Source organism: Alosa sapidissima, chromosome 4 (assembly GCF_018492685.1).
Source record: "Alosa sapidissima isolate fAloSap1 chromosome 4, fAloSap1.pri, whole genome shotgun sequence".
NCBI lineage: Eukaryota > Metazoa > Chordata > Actinopteri > Clupeiformes > Clupeidae > Alosa > Alosa sapidissima.
Genome location: NC_055960.1, coordinates 39,591,002 through 39,611,141, shown reverse-complemented (window position 1 = coordinate 39,611,141; position 20,140 = coordinate 39,591,002). Strand labels below are relative to the sequence as shown.

The 20,140-nt window shown below is 43.4% G+C and overlaps 1 protein-coding gene across 3 annotated transcripts in view; it reads left to right on the top strand.

Moving 5' to 3' along the window:
- gnas (GNAS complex locus) overlaps window positions 1-20,140 on the top strand; it is a 67,808-nt gene that overhangs the window by 8,420 nt on the left and 39,248 nt on the right. For 2 of the 3 annotated variants that reach the window (XM_042088601.1, XM_042088600.1), the window contains exons 2-4: window positions 3,553-3,625; window positions 5,802-5,856; window positions 7,890-8,009. In XM_042088601.1, the coding sequence (XP_041944535.1) occupies window positions 3,553-3,625; window positions 5,802-5,856; window positions 7,890-8,009 (248 nt within the window). Of the gene's footprint in view, window positions 1-3,552; window positions 3,626-5,801; window positions 5,857-7,889; window positions 8,010-15,925; window positions 15,959-20,140 lie in introns of all 3 variants that reach the window. The other variant, XM_042088598.1, reaches the window with a different exon arrangement.

Sequence of the window (20,140 nt, the reverse complement as noted above, 5' to 3'; positions counted from 1 at the left end):
AACAATCTGCTTGAAGGTAAATTTCAACTACCATTTAAAAACGAAATAGACACTGATTGATTTAAAAAAAAAAAAAACTAGGATTCTTCAATGTATCAGGAGGCAAATGCCAAGTGGATTTTTACTTTTGTAGAGATGGAAGGCAGTGACCGAAACAAACTGGTTGGTCAATGCCAGAGCAGCAGTCATGGTATAATTTCTTAATGTATCCCAGAGGCAAGAATGTGTCTCTTAATAGGCTACTGAATTTGACATTGCTTATGGGGCATAATTAGTAGCTTAGAATATTGGAAGGTTGTTGTTTCAAGATGTTGTGGACATCAACAACTTGGCATTAATACACTGCAAAAACTTACCTAGTCACTAATTAGTGCTAAAGTGGAGATGCTCTTTTTTGGGGGCAGGACGATAGCCTAGTCTCTGCAAGCAATATGTCTTAAAAATATGCAAACTTACAATAATAATAATAATAATAATAATAATAATAATAATACATAAACCTTGTTTACTGTCTTGTCCAGTCTTAGGCCTACTACATCCCATCTGTGGCCTGTACTTCGAGATGGTGGTAAACGGGTCTTGATTTCTCAACAAATTACTCTGAGCTCTCTGACTGATAAAACAACATAGCTTTTGTTTATGCCATTGCAGACAGTTCAATGTCATCATGTGTCTCATACATTCAACCTCACCAACTTTGGCAGGTGTGTTAGGCACAATGTTCGTTTCCGTGTGTGTGTGTGTGTGGGGGGGGGGGGGGCATAATTTCATAACTGCTTCACTAGAAAAAAATACCACCAGCCTCCACTGCTCCTAGTGTTTGTGTGTGTGTGTGAGTGACTAGCCTGTAGTCCACAATGATATTGTGTGTGTGAATGAATGAGAGAGAGAGAGAGAAATTGTAGCATGTAACTCCTAGTCAGTGTGTGTGTGTGGGAGAGAGAGAGAAAGTGTGAGTGTTTGTGTGTGTGTGTGTGTGTGTGTGAGAGAGAGCGAGAGAGAGAGAGCGAGAGAGAGGGTTTTGGCCTTTAGCTCTTAGTGATTGTGTGTGTGTGTGTGTGTGTGTGTGTGTTTGTGTGTGAGTGAGAGAGAGAGAGAGAGAGAGAGAGTTCTGGCCTTTCAGCTCTCAGTGATTGTGTGTGTGTGAAAGAGTGTGTAGCCTCTAGTTCATAGTGTGTGTATGAGTTAAAGAGAGTGTTTAGCCTGTAGTTCATAGTGATTTTGTGTGTGTGTGTGTGTGTGTGTGTGTGTGTGTGAGAGAGAGTGTGTAGCCTGTAATGTATAGTGAGTGTGTGTTATCTGTGTGTGAGTGTGTAGCTTCACCTGTGGGTCCAACTTATGGTCAGCCACAGGTGTGCAGGTAAGCTCAGCCCGTTTAGCCTGAGCATGACTGGAGTCTGGCCTACTTCCTGTGGAGAATCCAGTCTACTTCCGGTGGAGAGTCTAGTTTACTTCTTGTGGGTTGGCTAGTCTACTTCCTGTGGGGAGTGATATACTGTCATTATGACAGAATAATTAATGATCTAAGACTGTAGCAATGTTTCATTAGCAGTGTTCCAGTAGCAGTGTTTCAGTAGCAGTGTTTCTGTGTTTCATGTTTCAGTAGCAGTGTTCCAGTAGCAGTGTTTCAGTAGCAGTGTTTCTGTGTTTCATGTTTCAGTAGCAGTGTTTCAGTAGCAGTGTTTCTGTGTTTCAGTAGCAGTGTTTCAGTAGCAGTGTTTCTGTGTTTCAGTAGCAGTGTTTCTGTGTTCCAGTGTTCCTCTAGCAGTGTTTCTGTAGCAGTGTTTCAGTAGCAGTGTTTCTGTGTTTCAGTAGCAGTGTTTTTGTGTTTCTGTGTTCCAGTGTTCTTGTGTTTCTGTGTTCCAGTGTTTCATTAGCAGTGTTTCTGTAGCAGTGTTTCTGTAGCAGTGTTTCAGTAGCAGTGATTCAGTAGCAGTGTTTCATTAGCAGTGTTTTATTAGCAGTGTTTCTGTGTTTCAGTAGCAGTGTTTTTGTGTTTCTGTGTTCCAGTGTTCCTCTAGCAGTGTTTCTGTAGCAGTGTTTCTGTAGCAGTGTTTCATTAGCAGTGTTCCTCTAGCAGTGTTTCAGTAGCAGTGTTTCAGTAGCAGTGTTCCTCTAGCAGTGTTTCATTAGCTGTGTTTCAGTAGCAGTGTTTCAGTAGCAGTGTTTCAGTAGCAGTGTTTCAGTAGCAGTGTTTCAGTAGCAGTGTTCCTCTAGCAGTGTTTCATTAGCTGTGTTTCAGTAGCAGTGTTTCATTAGCAGTGTTCCTCTAGCAGTGTTTCATTAGCAGTGTTTCAGTAGCAGTGTTTCAGTAGCAGTGTTTCATTAGCAGTGTTCCTCTAGCAGTGTTTCATTAGCAGTGTTTCATTAGCAGTGTTCCTCTAGCAGTGTTTCATTAGCTGTGTTTCAGTAGCAGTGTTTTATTAGCAGTGTTTCATTAGCAGTGTTTCATTAGCAGTGTTTCATTAGCAGTGTTCCTCTAGCAGTGTTTTATTAGCAGTGTTTCATTAGCAGTGTTTCATTAGCAGTGTTCCTCTAGCAGTGTTTCATTAGCTGTGTTTCATTAGCAGTGTTTCATTAGCAGTGTTTCATTAGCAGTGTTTCAGTAGCAGTGTTTTTGTGTTTCTGTGTTCCAGTGTTTCTGTAGCAGTGTTTCAGTAGCAGTGATTCAGTAGCAGTGTTTCATTAGCAGTGTTTTATTAGCAGTGTTTCTGTGTTTCAGTAGCAGTGTTTTTGTGTTTCTGTGTTCCAGTGTTCCTCTAGCAGTGTTTCTGTAGCAGTGTTTCTGTAGCAGTGTTTCATTAGCAGTGTTCCTCTAGCAGTGTTTCATTAGCAGTGTTTCATTAGCAGTGTTTCATTAGCTGTGTTTCATTAGCTGTGTTTCATTAGCAGTGTTTCTGTAGCTGTGTTTCATTAGCAGTGTTTCATTAGCAGTGTTCCTCTAGCAGTGTTTCATTAGCTGTGTTTCATTAGCAGTGTTTCATTAGCAGTGTTTCATTAGCAGTGTTTCAGTAGCAGTGTTTTTGTGTTTCTGTGTTCCAGTGTTTCTGTAGCAGTGTTTCAGTAGCAGTGATTCAGTAGCAGTGTTTCATTAGCAGTGTTTTATTAGCAGTGTTTCTGTGTTTCAGTAGCAGTGTTTTTGTGTTTCTGTGTTCCAGTGTTCCTCTAGCAGTGTTTCTGTAGCAGTGTTTCTGTAGCAGTGTTTCATTAGCAGTGTTCCTCTAGCAGTGTTTCATTAGCAGTGTTTCATTAGCAGTGTTTCATTAGCTGTGTTTCATTAGCTGTGTTTCATTAGCAGTGTTTCTGTAGCAGTGTTTCAGTAGCAGTGTTTCTGTAGCAGTGTTTCATTAGCAGTGTTTCTGTAGCAGTGTTTCTGTGCTGCTTCTTTCTACTTTGTCAACACCGTTTTCCCTGAGGCGGCAAAAAAACACTGAATTGAGCTGCGGCCCAACATGCTTGATGTGATTGTTCTGGAGTGGCCCACTCACATTACTGAAGGCTGATGTTAATGAGCTGGACTGATGGACGTGTGTGTGTGTGTGTGTGTTACAGGTGCTGGGGAGTCTGGAAAAAGCACCATTGTCAAGCAGATGCGCATTCTACACGTCAATGGCTTCAATGCAGAGTAAGTATCGGCAACTGAACTCTGTGTGTGTGTGTGATTGTGTGTGCATGCATGTGTTTTCATGGTTATATTTTGGGAGAGTGAGCGTGTGTGTGTGTGTGTGTGTGTGTGTGTGTGTGTTGTTTCAGTGTCCAGAGCAGGCGTATGTGTGTGTGTGTGTGTGCGTGTTTGTGTGTACACGTGTGTCTTGTTTCAGTGCCCAAAGCAGGTGTGTGTGTGTGTGTGTGTGTGTGTGTGTGTGTGTGTGTGTGTGTGTGTGTGTGTGTGTGTGTGTGTGTGTGTGTGTGTGTTTTGTTTCAGTGTCCAGCGCTGGCATGTGTGTGTGTGTGTGTCTGTGCTTGTTGCTTTCTGTCTTTAAGGAGAGATCTGATCTGATGAGGAGCACTTTTCCATTGTAATGAAATCAGAGTGTGTGGTGTGTGTTTGAGAGAGAGGGGGTGAGTTTCTGTGGTCTGCAGTATGGCCAGTGTAGAGCCATAGGAGACTCTGGTGCTGTTGGTCAGGTCTGATGGTTTCTGGTGTTAACTCTGGTGCTGTTGGTCAGGTCTGATGGGTTCTGGTGTTCACACTCTGGTGCTGTTGGTCAGGTCTGATGGTTTCTGGTGTTCACTCTGGTGCTGTTGGTCAGGTCTGATGGTTTCTGGTGTTAACTCTGGTGCTGTTGGTCAGGTCTGATGGGTTCTGGTGTTCACACTCTGGTGCTGTTGGTCAGGTCTGATGGGTTCTGGTGTTCACACTCTGGTGCTGTTGGTCAGGTCTGATGGGTTCTGGTGTTCACACTCTGGTGCTGTTGGTCAGGTCTGATGGTTTCTGGTGTTCACTCTGGTGCTGTTGGTCAGGTCTGATGGGTTCTGGTGTTCACACTCTGGTGCTGTTGGTCAGGTCTGATGGGTTCTGGTGTAGAGGATTAGTGTTGTCTTGCCCATTAATCAGCCTGTTTCTGGTTGTTTATTAAAATGCACCCGCTACCACCCGTTAGCTAGCTCATCTTATTTAGCTGATGGATCTACCCACCCGTTAGCTAGCTCATCTTATTTAGCTAATGGATCTACCCACCCGCTAGCTCTGATGAACCAGTGGTTGTGTTTAGATACAAATCCATCCACTTCTAGGGGAATCCCCTTACACACACACACACACACACACACACACACACACACACACACACACACACACACATACAGAGTGCATATGGCTGCTCTGTCCTCACACATCTCTGCTGTTTGCTCTGACAGACGCTTCCCATGCACTTTACATGGGCTTACGTCACTTGTTGCCGAAGTGTATTGTTGTTGCGTTGCATTGCTTTGCTCCTGTCGACTGCTTCAAAAAGTAAAAAAAAACGTTAAACTTTTGAAGCACTAACGCAGACCAATGCAAGTGTCCGCCAATGACATTGACCACAAAGAATTACATCAACAAAGATGGCGCATGGAGGGCAGGAGATGGTCCGAGACGGTTTACTGATAAACGTCTGAGTGATGTGGTGGAGCAGCAGCTGTGTAAAATTGTGTTAGAAGTGTGCTGTGTCTGTGGGTGTAGAAGTGCTGTGTCTGTGGGTGTAGAAGTGCTGTGTCTGTGGGTGTAGAAGTTAGAAGTGTGTTGTGTCTGTGGTTGTAGCAGTTAGAAGTGTGTTGTGTCTGTGGTTGTAGCAGTTAGAAGTGTGCTGTGTCTGTGGGTGTAGAAGTGCTGTGTCTGTGGGTGTAGAAGGTAGACGTGTGTTGTGTCTGTGGGTGTAGAAGTTAGAAGTGTGTTGTGTGTGAGTGTCGAGGTTTCTGGTTTAGAAGCACAGAGAGAGAGAGAGAGAGAGAGAGAGAGAGAGAGTGAAAAGAGAGGATTTGAGAGAATGAGAAGGAGGAAAGAGTGAAAAGAGAGGATTTGAGAGAATGAGAAGGAGAGTGGCAGAAAAGAGAAAGAAACAGAAGGATAACAGAAGAGTGTGATGGAGGGAAACAGAAGGAGGAGGGCAAGAGAGAGGGGGATGAAGAGGGAAAAAGGGAGGGGAGAGAGAGAAAGATAGATAAAGAGGGAGGGAAGAGGAGGGAAACAGGCTGAAGGGATGAAAAGATGGGAGGAGGGAGCTGTTGCCAGGAGACCGAGTTGATGAGAGATGATTAGTGGGGTGATGGGGTGTGTATGTGTGTTGGCTGATCATATCGTTTCTCTTGCTTCACAGAGAGAAGAAACAGAAGATCCAGGACATAAAGAATAACATTAAGGAGGCTATAGAGGTAAGTGTGTGTGTGTGTGTGTGTGTGTGTGTGAGAGAGAGGCAGAACCTGTAGTAGCATGAGCCATACACCCCAAACTCACCCCACACTCAACATTTATCATTCTTTAAGAATCCACCTCCTCCACACTCTACCCCCACCCCTGCTGTTGAAACTACAGCACTGTGCTAATCATTCTACTGCCCCCACTCCTGCATTTGAACCTACTGCGCTATGGTAATGACTCTGACATGGCATGTTACCACTCCGCTCTCTCTTCCAGACCATAGTAACCATAGTAACAGCCATGAACACTCTGCTCTCTCTTCCAGACCATAGTACCATAGTAACCATAGTAACACTCCGCTCTCTCTTCCAGACCATAGTAACCATAGTAACACTCCAGTGTTTCCCACACAGAATTGGATTCAATTTGTGGCGGTAGCTGACCTGGACAACGGGGGGGGGGGGAGGAGATTAAGATCGTCTTGGTAGTGTATAGGTCTAATTGAGTGCCTTTAAGACTTTAAGACGAGTAACACAGTTAAAAGGCTGCTGATGTGTGGATGCAATTCATAACGTTTTCTACATAGTTAAAATAAAGGTTCGTACTTCTCCTTGGGACAAGCACTTTTGAATTTTGGAAAACACTTTTCCATTTACATCGGGATTTTGTAAACATTCAGTGTCAAGAGTCAATAAAATGAGCCCTTCAACGAAATTGACAAGCAGCTGTAAGTAGGCAAGGCATGCTAAATTCGACATCCAAACAGTATTCTAACGTTAGCTTCGAGATACTGCTTGATTGCATAACTTAACTTAGTTTAGTCTCTTCAATGTAGCCTACTATGTTGTGATAAGTCCTTAGCAGAGTTAACTCATACCTGTCAACACTCCCGTTTTTCCCAGGTTTCTCCCGTATTTCAAGGTCATCTCCCAGCACCCTCCAGTTTTGTTATTTCTCCCGGAAAACTCCCGTAATTTGCATGGCCATCAAACTTCATTTTAAAATCATTGATCCATTCAGGTTGCCAGATTGTGTATGAAATACACTCTACACATACACGATCACTTAGTTTCAATTTCAACCGTTTTGTCATAGGCTAAAACCTGGCAACCCAAAACCCAAATAAGGAAGCGGGTGCCGACTGCGCAGCCTGAGTCTCGTCGTAAGCAAGCGGGCTAGATGAATGGCCTACTCCAGAACTAGCTGTTGTGAAATTGTTGGGAATTTAATTGATTAACACATCACATAAACTGTTATTGAGTGTTGTTGATACACTGAACTTGTGCACTCGGAACCAAATCTGACAGTTTTGGAAGTAGGCTGCAGGCAGGCAGCTAGTGGATACATAACTGGCATGCGTAAGGTAATGGTAAGGTAAAAGCAAAAGCAACGACCGAAATGCAGTTGAAACACGTGTATGAAACGTATTAAATATGCAAACACAGATCTGGTATAAACACTGACCACCCCCCCCCCCGAAAAAAAATCTCCCGTTTTTGGAAGTTTTTAACTTTTGGAAGTTAAACGTTGACAGGTATGAGTTAACTTCAATGCAGCAGTTTTGAACAAATTTGCGCAGCATGGTCACGATGCTAAGCACATTTAATAGCAATTTAGCCAGACGTCTTCTATGCAATGCTTCTATGTGGCAACAACAATCCTTCAACAATTGTGAATATTGCAGAGGAGGGGCAGCGGGCTACAAGAGAGAGCGGGGCGGGGCAAGAGAGAGCGGGGCGGGGCAAGAGAGGGCGGGGCGGGGCAAGAGAGGGCGGGGCAAGAGAGAGCGGGGCAGGGCAAGAGAGAGCGGGGCGGGGCAAGAGAGGGCGGGGCAAGAGAGAGCGGGGCGGGGCAAGGAAAGGCTGCGTGCGTAAAAAGCGCAGCTCAATGGCAATGCAAGGATTTGATCTTATATTTAATTAAAATTAAATTAAACACAGAATACTAATCCCTCTGCTCTCTCTTCCAGACCATAGTAACCATAATAACACTCTGCTCTCTCTTCCAGACCATAGTAACCATAGTAACACTCTGCTCTCTCTTCCAGACCATAGTAACAGCCATGAACACTCTGGCTCCTCCAGTTCAACTGGCCAGTCCGCAGAACCAGTTCCGGATCGACTACGTTCGCAACTTGGCCAATCAGAAGGACTTTGAGTTTTCGTCTGTGAGTATCTGTTGGGTTATGAGGGCTGTGAGTATCTGTTGGGTTATAAGGGCTATGAGGGCTGTGAGTATCTGTTGGGTTATGAGGGCTGTGAGTATCTGTTGGGTTATGAGGGCTATAAGGGCTGTGAGTATCTGTTGGGTTATGAGGGCTGTGAGTATCTGTTGGGTTATGAGGGCTATGAGGGCTGTGAGTATCTGTTGGGTTATGAGGGCTGTGAGTATCTGTTGGGTTATGAGGGCTGTGAGTATCTGTTGGGTTATGAGGGTTATGAGGGCTGTGAGTATCTGTTGGGTTATGAGGGCTGTGAGTGTCTGTTGGGCTATAAGGGCTGTGAGTATCTGTTGGGTTATGAGGGCTGTGAGTATCTGTTGGGTTATGAGGGCTATGAGGGCTGTGAGTATCTGTTGGGTTATGAGGGTTATGAGGGCTGTGAGTATCTGTTGGGTTATGAGGGCTGTGAGTATCTGTTGGGTTATGAGGGTTATGAGGGCTGTGAGTATCTGTTGGATTATGAGGGCTGTGAGTATCTGTTGGGTTATGAGGGCTGTGAGTATCTGTTGGGCTATAAGGGCTGTGAGTATCTGTTGGGTTATGAGGGCTGTGAGTATCTGTTGGGTTATGAGGGTTATGAGGGCTGTGAGTATCTGTTGGGTTATGAGGGCTGTGAGTATCTGTTGGGTTATGAGGGTTATGAGGGCTGTGAGTATCTGTTGGGTTATGAGGGCTGTGAGTATCTGTTGGGTTATGAGGGTTATGAGGGCTGTGAGTATCTGTTGGGTTATGAGGGCTGTGAGTGTCTGTTGGGCTATAAGGGCTGTGAGTATCTGTTGGGTTATGAGGGCTGTGAGTATCTGTTGGGTTATGAGGGCTATGAGGGCTGTGAGTATCTGTTGGGTTATGAGGGTTATGAGGGCTGTGAGTATCTGTTGGGTTATGAGGGCTGTGAGTATCTGTTGGGTTATGAGGGTTATGAGGGCTGTGAGTATCTGTTGGATTATGAGGGCTGTGAGTATCTGTTGGGTTATGAGGGCTGTGAGTATCTGTTGGGCTATAAGGGCTGTGAGTATCTGTTGGGTTATGAGGGCTGTGAGTATCTGTTGGGTTATGAGGGCTGTGAGTATCTGTTGGGTTATGAGGGCTATGAGTATCTGTTGGGTTATGAGGGCTGTGAGTATCTGTTGGGTTAGGGTTATGAGGGCTGTGAGTATCTGTTGGGTTATGAGGGCTGTGAGTATCTGTTGGGTTAGGGTTATGAGGGCTGTGAGTATCTGTTGGGCTATGAGGGCTGTGAGTATCTGTTGGGTTATGAGGGCTATGAGGGCTATGAGTATCTGTTGGGTTATGAGGGCTGTGAGTATCTGTTGGGTTATAAGGGCTATGAGGGCTGTGAGTATCTGTTGGGTTATGAGGGCTGTGAGTATCTGTTGGGTTATGAGGGCTAAGAGGGCTGTGAGTATCTGTTGGGTTATGAGGGCTGTGAGTATCTGTTGGGTTATGAGGGCTGTGAGTATCTGTTGGGTTATGAGGGCTATAAGGGCTGTGAGTATCTGTTGGGTTATGAGGGCTGTGAGTATCTGTTGGGTTATGAGGGCTAAGAGGGCTGTGAGTATCTGTTGGGTTATGAGGGCTGTGAGTATCTGTTGGGTTATGAGGGCTGTGAGTATCTGTTGGGTTATGAGGGTTATGAGGGCTGTGAGTATCTGTTGGGTTATGAGGGCTGTGAGTATCTGTTGGGTTATGAGGGCTGTGAGTATCTGTTGGGTTATGAGGGTTATGAGGGCTGTGAGTATCTGTTCGGTTATGAGGGCTGTGAGTATCTGTTGGGTTATGAGGGCTGTGAGTATCTGTTGGGTTATGAGGGCTGTGAGTATCTGTTGGGTTATGAGGGCTGTGAGTATCTGTTGGGTTATGAGGGTTATGAGGGCTGTGAGTATCTGTTGGGTTATAAGGGCTATGAGGGCTGTGAGTATCTGTTGGGTTATGAGGGCTGTGAGTATCTGTTGGGTTATGAGGGCTATGAGGGCTGTGAGTATCTGTTGGGTTATGAGGGCTGTGAGTATCTGTTGGGTTATGAGGGCTGTGAGTGTCTGTGCTGCTGCCCTGCTGGGATCACCCTCCTGTTTTGAAGCGTTTGGGAATGCGTATGTGTAATCAAAATTATTCCTACTCCCCAAAATGTGAGTTGTCTGTAGTGTATCCATTCCTGCATCTGTGGTCATGCTCACTCATACAGTTTGGTTCCGAGGGGGCCAGGGAACCTTGGGTCTCATCGTTGGCTATCTTATAGCGATTTTCGACCAATAGGAAACGCATTTTTGAAACCAGAATGCTTTGAACCTTGGTGCTATTTAGCGAACCAGCCCGCATTTCCACCAGAACGGAACCAAGGGTGCGTCATCGACAATGGGTGTTGCGTCATCGACAATGGGTGTTGCGTGCATGAACACAAGTTTGGAGGGTGATATGACAGTTTCTCGTAAACTGTGTAAAATGTTACTTAACGTCTGCAGTGTAGTGCTAGTTCACTAGTTTTGTTGTCATGGCAACAGTTGAGACAGAGGGAAAACTTATGCGTTTAGCCTTCTCCTTTCTGAATGGTAGAATGACATGCCCACTGCCACTTCGGTTCGCAGGAAAAAAGCCCACTGTCAATCCAAATCTAATGGGCAAGTTGAAATTGAATGGGCAACCAGTTCCTATGTCTACTTGGCCAGTGCGAATGCAAATGGAAAAAACGGTTTTGGGAGAGAGTAGTTAGTAGAACTGTTTAGAAGTGGACTGTTCCTGTAACTACTTGGTGGGAAAGTGGCTCTTGTCTGCTCCTCCCAGATGTGTGATGGGGTCTCCCAGACTGCTGGCCTAGTCGCTGCTGATGGGGAGGCAGCAGCACCTTTGTGTGCTCGGCAGGGATGTAGTGGAGGCTAAACACAAGTAAACGCACTTATCCGCATCTTACTAGCGTTTATCCACCTCTCAAAAGAGTTTATTCACAAATTGCAACTTTTAACATTCAAAACTCACACTGTATTATCCACATTCACAATATGTACACTCATCAAGACTCCAGAAACCATTTGATACCGCTGTTTTTGTTAAAAACATTGGACAATAACCTCCACCATGTTCTGAATGCCTTTTTAAAAAATCTGATACCGCATGGCGCAGTCCACCTCACCAGGATCACCGAATTGATAATTTACCCACCTCTTATTTTACCACTACATCCCTGGTACTTGCCTACACCGAGCACTGACAGGAGCTCAATCAGACAGTATTAATCTATAATCGCCTACACCGAGCACTGACAGGAGCTCAATCAGACAGTATTAATCTATAATCGCCTACACTAATAGGAGCTCAATCAGACAGTATTAATCTATAATCGCCTACACTGATAGGAGCTCAATCAGACAGTATTAATCTATACTCGCCTACACTGATAGGAGCTCAATCAGACAGTATTAATCTATAATCGCCTACACTGATAGGAGCTCAATCAGACAGTATTAATCTATACTTGCCTACACCAAGCACTGATATGAGCTCAATCAGACAGTATTAATCTATAATCGCCTACACTGATAGGAGCTCAATCAGACAGTATTAATCTATACTTGCCTACACCGAGCACTGATATGAGCTCAATCAGACAGTATTAATCTATACTAGCTAGGGATGTCACGATTCTCCAAATCCTCGATTCGATGTCATTTTCGATTTTAAAGTCACAATTCGATTCGATTTTCGATATTTTTTTTAATATTACTATTAATGCATTACTTATATGTTATTTACTCTTCGGCCTTTTCCTTAACTGTTTCGGGGGGCTTTTATTTTAAAACTACTTTTTATTTTGAAACCGTTCCAACCGCGAGGTTGTAATGTAAACAGAACTAACATTAGGCTAAAACAGAGACGTGAACACAGTGAAATGAAACCACACAGAATGATAATTTGATTGTTTCAGCACACTCCGAAGAGACCCAAGGTTAGTGTTCATGAAATATGTACTTATCAATGTGCATTTTAAGCCTTAATGTAACTTTGGACTGTAACTAGATCACCTTTTCACTTGCTAAGTTGAGTAGGCGAAGTTAGTTTTAATTGACGTGAATGAATGAATACTTCCACACCGGTGATTTCAAAGTAGCAAGAGGGGCTTTGATTTCGGTAGGTTGATGTGTATATTTTAACTGGCTGCAGCCTAAAATTAGAGGAGTTTTGACGCTGCAGTTCAGCGTGTGTGTTTGTGCGTCTTGGCATACATGCTGGACGTGACATTGGGGGTGTGGCTGCATCGTCGATTCTACTTTTAAGTTTGAAGTTCGAGATTGAGATGTAATTTCGATCAATTTCGATATAAAATTGAAATTGTGACACCCTTAATACTTGCTTACACCGAGCACTGACAGGAGCTCAATCAGACAGTATTAATCTATACTTGCCTACACTGATGGGAGCTCAATCAGACAGTATTAATCTATACTCGCCTACACTGATGGGAGCTCAATCAGACAGTATTAATCTATAATCGCCTACACCGAGCACTGATAGGAGCTCAATCAGACAGTATTAATCTATACTTGCCTACACTGATGGGAGCTCAATCAGACAGTATTAATCTATACTCATCTACAACGAGCACTGATAGGAGCTTAAAGGGGTGGTTCAGGATTTTGGCATTGACAGAGCCCACAGTGTATCGTTAACGGGGTTGGGCTGCAGAATAGCACTTTTCCAACTAGTGAAGTGGAGCCTGCTCAGGTGTGTGTGTGTGTGTGTGTGTGTGCACTGGGTAATTACCAGGTGCCCCCACCTGTGGGAGCAGTGTGTCACCTGAGAGAATGTGTGAGTGTGTGTGTGTGTCTGTGTGTGTGTGTGAGCCATTAGCTGTGATTAGTTTTTAATTACTCTAAACGAGAGTCTCCGTGGATTACACCTCCAGGCCCTCATGGGGCACCCTTGGTACCTCCGCGTCACCTCAACACACCAGCACACAAATCCCACCTCACCTCCCCTCGGAGACCGACACCTGTCCCTTCGCCCCAACACACATGATTTGATTGTTTCAGCACACTCCGAAGAGACCCAAGGTTAGTGTTCATGAAATATGTACTTATCAATGTGCATTTTAAGCCTTAATGTAACTTTGGACTGTAACTAGATCACCTTTTCACTTGCTAAGTTGAGTAGGCGAAGTTAGTTTTAATTGACGTGAATGAATGAATACTTCCACACCGGTGATTTCAAAGTAGCAAGAGGGGCTTTGATTTCGGTAGGTTGATGTGTATATTTTAACTGGCTGCAGCCTAAAATTAGAGGAGTTTTGACGCTGCAGTTCAGCGTGTGTGTTTGTGCGTCTTGGCATACATGCTGGACGTGACATTGGGGGTGTGGCTGCATCGTCGATTCTACTTTTAAGTTTGAAGTTCGAGATTGAGATGTAATTTCGATCAATTTCGATATAAAATTGAAATTGACACCCTTAATACTTGCTTACACCGAGCACTGACAGGAGCTCAATCAGACAGTATTAATCTATACTTGCCTACACTGATGGGAGCTCAATCAGACACACACAACACACAAATCCCACCTCACCTGCGCCTTTCCGACGCCTTTCCCTCAGTCCCATGTAGGAGACGGGCATGGAAACTCCTCACCTTTCGGCGAAATTCGCCGTTTTGAATCCAAAATAGGGGACTTACATGGTTTGCGCAGATCCAATGACAAAATATTGTGTGTGGGGTGTGTGTGTGTGTGTGTGGGGGGGGGGGGGAGGTATGGGGTTACAACTGAGTTTACAAATCACGCGCAGACGTGAACGCATCTTGATGTGTTGTAAGACAAGAGCCCAATTAAAAACTTGTCTGATCCAGCAATTATGTGAATGCAGCCCCTATGCATTTAGCCTTAAACAGTGGAAGCTAAATTTTGCCGCGGATGCATCGCGAACAGAACTCTTGCGCTGGAATAGCCTCCCTGTCTGTGTGACTACAGATATATGCGTCTGAAATGTCAGCTAGAATGTGAGCCCGGCGAGGAGAGATGCTTATTGATGTCACAGGTGGGCTAGTTGAAACTTTCAACTTCTGTCAGAAAAAGACATTGCGATTGGTGTAGCAACGTACGTAACATAGGCTGTTGTTAAAGTTAGCGATATTGGACAGAAATATAGACATAACAAGTTCATTTGATGAAGAATGAAGTTGAAGCAAATAGGCATACTTTATCAGTATAGCAAAGGCTAATGTGAATAACTAAATAGTTGAATTAAATGCTCCTAAACTGGGCTGGTGCGTTTTGTCGAATTCAGAGACAAAAGCAGTGTTTATACTTTTTGATTGTTAGAATGTAGAAATTAGAATGTCTGCGCGTGACATACCGGGGTTCTATCACACCACCACCCAGCGGTCTGGAATGCATATCCAATCGAATATCACATACTCTTGCGTCTTCATATAAACAGATTTCCCCCTGACAATGCTCGTCTAAACACGAATAAAAAAAAAAGAAGACGAGACGCCACTTCTGCGTCTTCTCTTTTCATCGTCACCTTATAAACGTAGCCTGCTACGGAATGTCACGCGCAGACATTCTAATTTGACAGTTTAGCCAGAGAGGTAATCAAGGATCTTTGGTTTAGCCGTTTAGACGGAGACGCAACCCTGGGTCATCTTCAAAACTCTACACTCTGGAAGGAGTCTTCAGATTTTTGCGTCTTCAAGCCCCACCAACACCCTAACCAGCAGATTGCATCCCCTCGTGTAATTCCTCGGAATTGCATTCCTAGTTAGTCATTTTGTAGTTTGTTTTCTTTATAAATCTCTGGTTTTAGGCAACTTCATACTCCATGGAAGCTATGCCCTATTGGCAGCAATGTCACTCGCGCTTGTTTTGCTATGAAGCGGCCATTTCCCTCTTCGCGCGCCCTTCTCACCTTTTTCATCCCTGACCCGTTTTCATGCCTGAGGAGAGCTAGCAAACAGCTCTTTCTGACATTAGCCTTAATTCAGTAGGAGAGCTAGCAAACAGCTCTTTCTGACATTAGCCTTAATTCAGTAGGAGAGCTAGCATACAGCTCTTCCTGACATTAGCCCTAATTCAGTAGGAGAGCTAGCATACAGCTCTTCCTGACATTAGCCCTAATTCAGTAGGAGAGCTAGCATACAGCTCTTCCTGACATTAGCCGGATTTCAATAAGCGAGCTAGCATACAGTTCTTCCTGACATTAGCCATATTTCGATAGGAGAGCTAGCATACAGCTCTTCCTCAAATTACCCATATTATTGTCAGAGAGCCTACAGCTCTTCCTGACATTAGACATGTAGCTAGTGTACATCTGGTTTGCAGTTACATGGAAATCTAAACAGACTATAAAATGGATGTGATCACATTTTACAATCATAGTCATAGACAGTATTTTCCATTTTAATGAATAAAATCTATGTTTAATATAGAACGGAAAAGACAAAGGAGTCTAGTGTACCTCACTTGTGAAAAACTAGTAAAATATTTTTTCCTTCTCATTCTCCTTGTTAGGATGGCAAAAGCACCTCCATCATTGTTCTTGTTAAGTGGTCAGGGCTTTATATCAGTTTTGGCACCACTTGTGGTCATACAATCAATCACTGGTCTTGTATTCGGATTTGCAAATAAAGTATTTTTGAGGTCTCTTACAAATCCATCTCCTACTTTAACAGAGAGAGAGCGCTGTGCCTGCTGTCATAGCCACAGTTGGCCCATTGGTGTTTGTGCTTCTTCGATGCCTACATGGACTCTTATGTATCAAAACTGTTAAGACATAAACCCCTAAGTAATGCTCTTAACAATTCTGGATACAAATGTAAAGTCATTGCCTTAATCTTTGGTAGTTTGGGTCATGTACATAAAATGTGTGTGTGTGTCTACAGATTTGTGGACTCTATAAGAAAAAGGCTAAACAAGTAAGTACTCTTCTGTATGTAATAAAAACATGTGCACGCCTGCACAGTAGCACACCAATACAAATGCGTTGTCCTAGCAACAGCTCCTCTCAACTCCTGAAACAGTCCACCAGCCAGCTGCTATGGCTAGTTGTCCTAATCCTGCTATGTAGTATGGTTAGCCAGCTGCTATGGCTAGTTGTGCTAATCCTGCTATGTAGTATGGTTAGCCAGCTGCGATGGCTAGTTGTGCTAATCCTGCTATGTAGTATGGTTAGCCAGCTGCGATGGCTAGTTGTGCTAATCCTGCTCTATGCCACGGTGTGGCTAATGCCTAGATGCAAAACATATAGACATTAACCCTTAGAACCCTACACTGTTTTAAGGGCATTTTCACTACCTTTAGTTAGAAGCATTTATCCTGGTCATTGTAAGTGCCATACACACATGCTATATATTGTTTTTTTCAGCAGAGTCTAGGCTACCCAGATCAATTCCATGTATTAATACTTGCATGATTACATTTTGATTTTTAAATAATAAAAATACAAAAAGCGTATTATAAAAATTCTTATATTTTGACATGTATCTCACCACTGCAAGCTGGCAGCTCGACTTGCGTGTGTGTAGGGCAGACTGTCCTGAATCTGGCAATTTGAGTTCTCAACGGGTCGGGTCGGCCCGACAAACCCGACGGGACCCGCAGGTTCGGGTCGAAAATATAAGAAAACCACCGTTTTAAGTAAATTGTCACGCTAATGTATTGAATCTTCACCTAAATAACGTCAGGGTTTAACAGTCAAAGCGTATGTTTTACGTCGGGCCGCGGGCCGGGTTCGGGCAGATAATTCATGTTGATGTGTCGGGTTACATCGGGTCCGGGCTTTAAAAGCCACGGGCTGGGCCGGGTTGTAATTTTCAGGCCCGTTGAGAACTCTACTGGCAATATCATTGCCTTGGTGGAGGGATTCTCTGGGGCTGAGCAAAGGTGAACTATATGTGGTGTGTGCCTTACGGAAATAAATGCCATTTGTTATTTAGCCCTATGAGCCCTACTCTCTTTTTGGCCATTCTCACTACATTTAGTTATGAGCATTTATCCTGGTCATTGTAAGTGTCATTTACACATGCTATATTTTTTTTCAGCACAGTCTAGGCTACCCAGATCTGCCACCATTTCATATATTAATACTTGCATTGATTTGGTTTTGATTTTTCAATAATACAAAGACAAAAAGCGTATTATACAATTCTTACATTTTGAAATGCATCTCACCACAGCAAGCTGCCAGCTGGACATGACTTACATGTATGTGTAGGCCAGACTGTCCTGAATCTGGCAGTATAAGAACCTTGGTGGAGGGGGACTTTGGGGCTGAGCAATTACAGACATATGTGTTGTGCGTCTTACAGATGCCATTTTTTTTAATTTAGTGATGACAAATGATCTTTCTGCACTCCATCTCTGACACACACTAATCTGACCTGACTTGACCCGAGGTTGCGAGTGTGTGCACTCATGATGATGCTCTACAACAACTTTTTACTGCATTGTCATGAAAGGCAAAAAGGTGTTTCTTTGTCGAACAAATTGGGATGCAATGTGAGTCTTGAATTGGATGCCATGCATGAATTTGCTAGGATCTCAAAACCGGATTATGAACATGCTTTGGCATAGAGAAACACACGATAGCATTGGATTATGAAAATGCTTTGCCACCACAACACACAAAAAAGTGGGGTAAGTCGAGCTACATGAAGTTATTATTGTTGTCACTTCGTCTGTTTTATAACCCAGAAGGATATATATATATATATATCAAATGATATATATCATTAATCTCTTTCATCTGATATGCTTACCATATCTATGCGATCACGGCTTCGCGAGTAATTCGAACGAAAGTAATGGGTGTGCAGGTGAACGCAGAGAAGTATAGACTGTAAATATGATGCAGTTTGATTTAATTTAATTTTTTTTTTTTTTTTTTTTTTTTTTTTTAATTTTCATACTTGATCGTACAGACAAGTGCGTAGTCTCGTTGGAAAGCTCCACTTCTGCTCTGTCACACAATAACTGCTCACTGCGATGAACAGTTCCGGAGCAATGTAAAAGAGAAGAAAGGGTGTGTTTTTTTTGACGCACTTTGCGTCAATTGGGTTCTAAGGGTTAAAGGAATAAAACTCAATTTAGGCTATCGTAGACCTCTTTGGCTATACGGAATAAGGTTTCCATTACAGCACAGCACACGTTCCATGAATGAATGAAAGCGGATGCCGGCTTATCTCGCAATAAGTGGATGGAAATCCCGACACTCTTTCAACTACATGATCAAACAGTCCAAACGTAAATTAAATCCCAAATCGAACATCTTGGAACGGTATGCCGCTCCAAACGAAAGGTAGGCCTGTCTCACAATAAAACGCACCACGTAAGAAATAAAGGCCTAGCTGCCTCGAATACAAGCCTGCACCAAATAAAAGTACTGTGCTTTGCGCAGCCTAAATAAAAGACCCCAGCCATAATTTGAGGATTTACGATAGCCTGTCTCCTAAACATTCCTCACCCGTTATCCAGACATGCATGAAAACATTTGAAAACAAAACTCACTGCCGTATATGTAATATTTGATCGCTGTTTTGCTACAAATTTTCTTTCATGTAATGAATGCGCACCAGTGCTTTTTCAAAGTTCTCAATGTCTCGTTTTAAATGTCAAGGCCCTCGGAAGTCTACTAATGAAATATGGAGCTACTTTGAGCCTCGTAAATGGTGTAAAACAGTGATTTATTTGCATGGCTAGGCCGATGCCCGAGGCACCCCCAACGAAAAACTGTTGATAGCATTGGCTAACTAGCGCCAGATTTCTGAATGCAGGAGACAAGCCGAGATGAGCTATGAGACATACGTTCACACTCGGTATCATGTTTCAACACACTTTAGGTCAAAATCACACCGGAATTCTTCTTTAACGTTATCAGACAGCGCTGTAAAATGTGTGCGGGAATTTCTCGCATTAGGATGGCTAGAGTTGCGGGACTTAATAAATTATGCACAATACTTATTGACCTATGTGCAATACCCGCAATCCCGCACTGAAATGTAGGCCCTGTTTTAAATGTGCATCTTTTTTTCTCTCACTCTCTCGGAGGTGGCCTGGCGAGCATTCGCTCTGCTGCCAGCTTGTGCCAATATATCGTCCAAAATGCTTGATTGCATTTTATTCTCCACATTTACATGTTCATGTGCCCAATATGCTTGATTGAATTGCATTCTCCACATTTTAAGCTAAATTTAATTTTAAGCTAAATGTACTGTACCACATCAGCATTTTTGTTCAGTGAATCTTTTGTAAATTGCTTTACTATTGTGTCGGGCCCTCGTTGGCAGCCTTCTTTATCGCCCGGCTCGCCTCAGCTGGCAGCCATTCACTCCTTCCTCTGCATGTTCTTTTAAAACGTGCATCTTTTTCTCTCTTGTTCTGGGAGGTAGCCTCCCGAAAATTTGGACTGCTGCCGGCTTCCATGTCGCCCAAAATACTTGATTGCATTGCATTCTCCACATTTTTAGTTAAATTTTCATGTACCACATCAGCATTTTTGTTCAGTGAATCTTTTGTAAATTGCTTTACAATTACCGTCGGGCCCTAGGCCTACTCTTCTCACCTGGCTTGCATCAGCTTCGGTCACGTCCTTTTAAAACCGCATCTTTTTCTCTCTTGTGAGCATTTAATCTGCTGCCAGCTTGTGACTCCACATCACCCAAAATGCTTGATTGCATTGTATTCTCCACATTTTAGCTAAATTTTGTTGTACCACATCAGCATTTTCTTTCAGTGAATCTTTTGTAGCCTAAATTACCTTCTGGTCCTCCTCTTGGCTGCCTTCACTCCTTCGTCTTCATTAACATTAATCTTTTTGGCCTCAATAGTCCAGTTACATAGTCTCTGTCTGTTTTTGGTTTTGGATTTTGTGAAATACATTTCTAAATATGCGGTGCGACTTATATGTTTTTTTCCTGTTCATGATAAATGTTTTGAATGATGCGACTTATACTCCGGAGCGACTTATAGTCCGCTAACTTTTGAGTTACTTTTAAGTCTGCTTTTAAAATGAACAGTACTGAACAGTCACACACACAGTTTAGACCTTATTCATTTTAGTTTCAATGGGGTTGATGGGTTCTCGAACATTTCCAACCCCA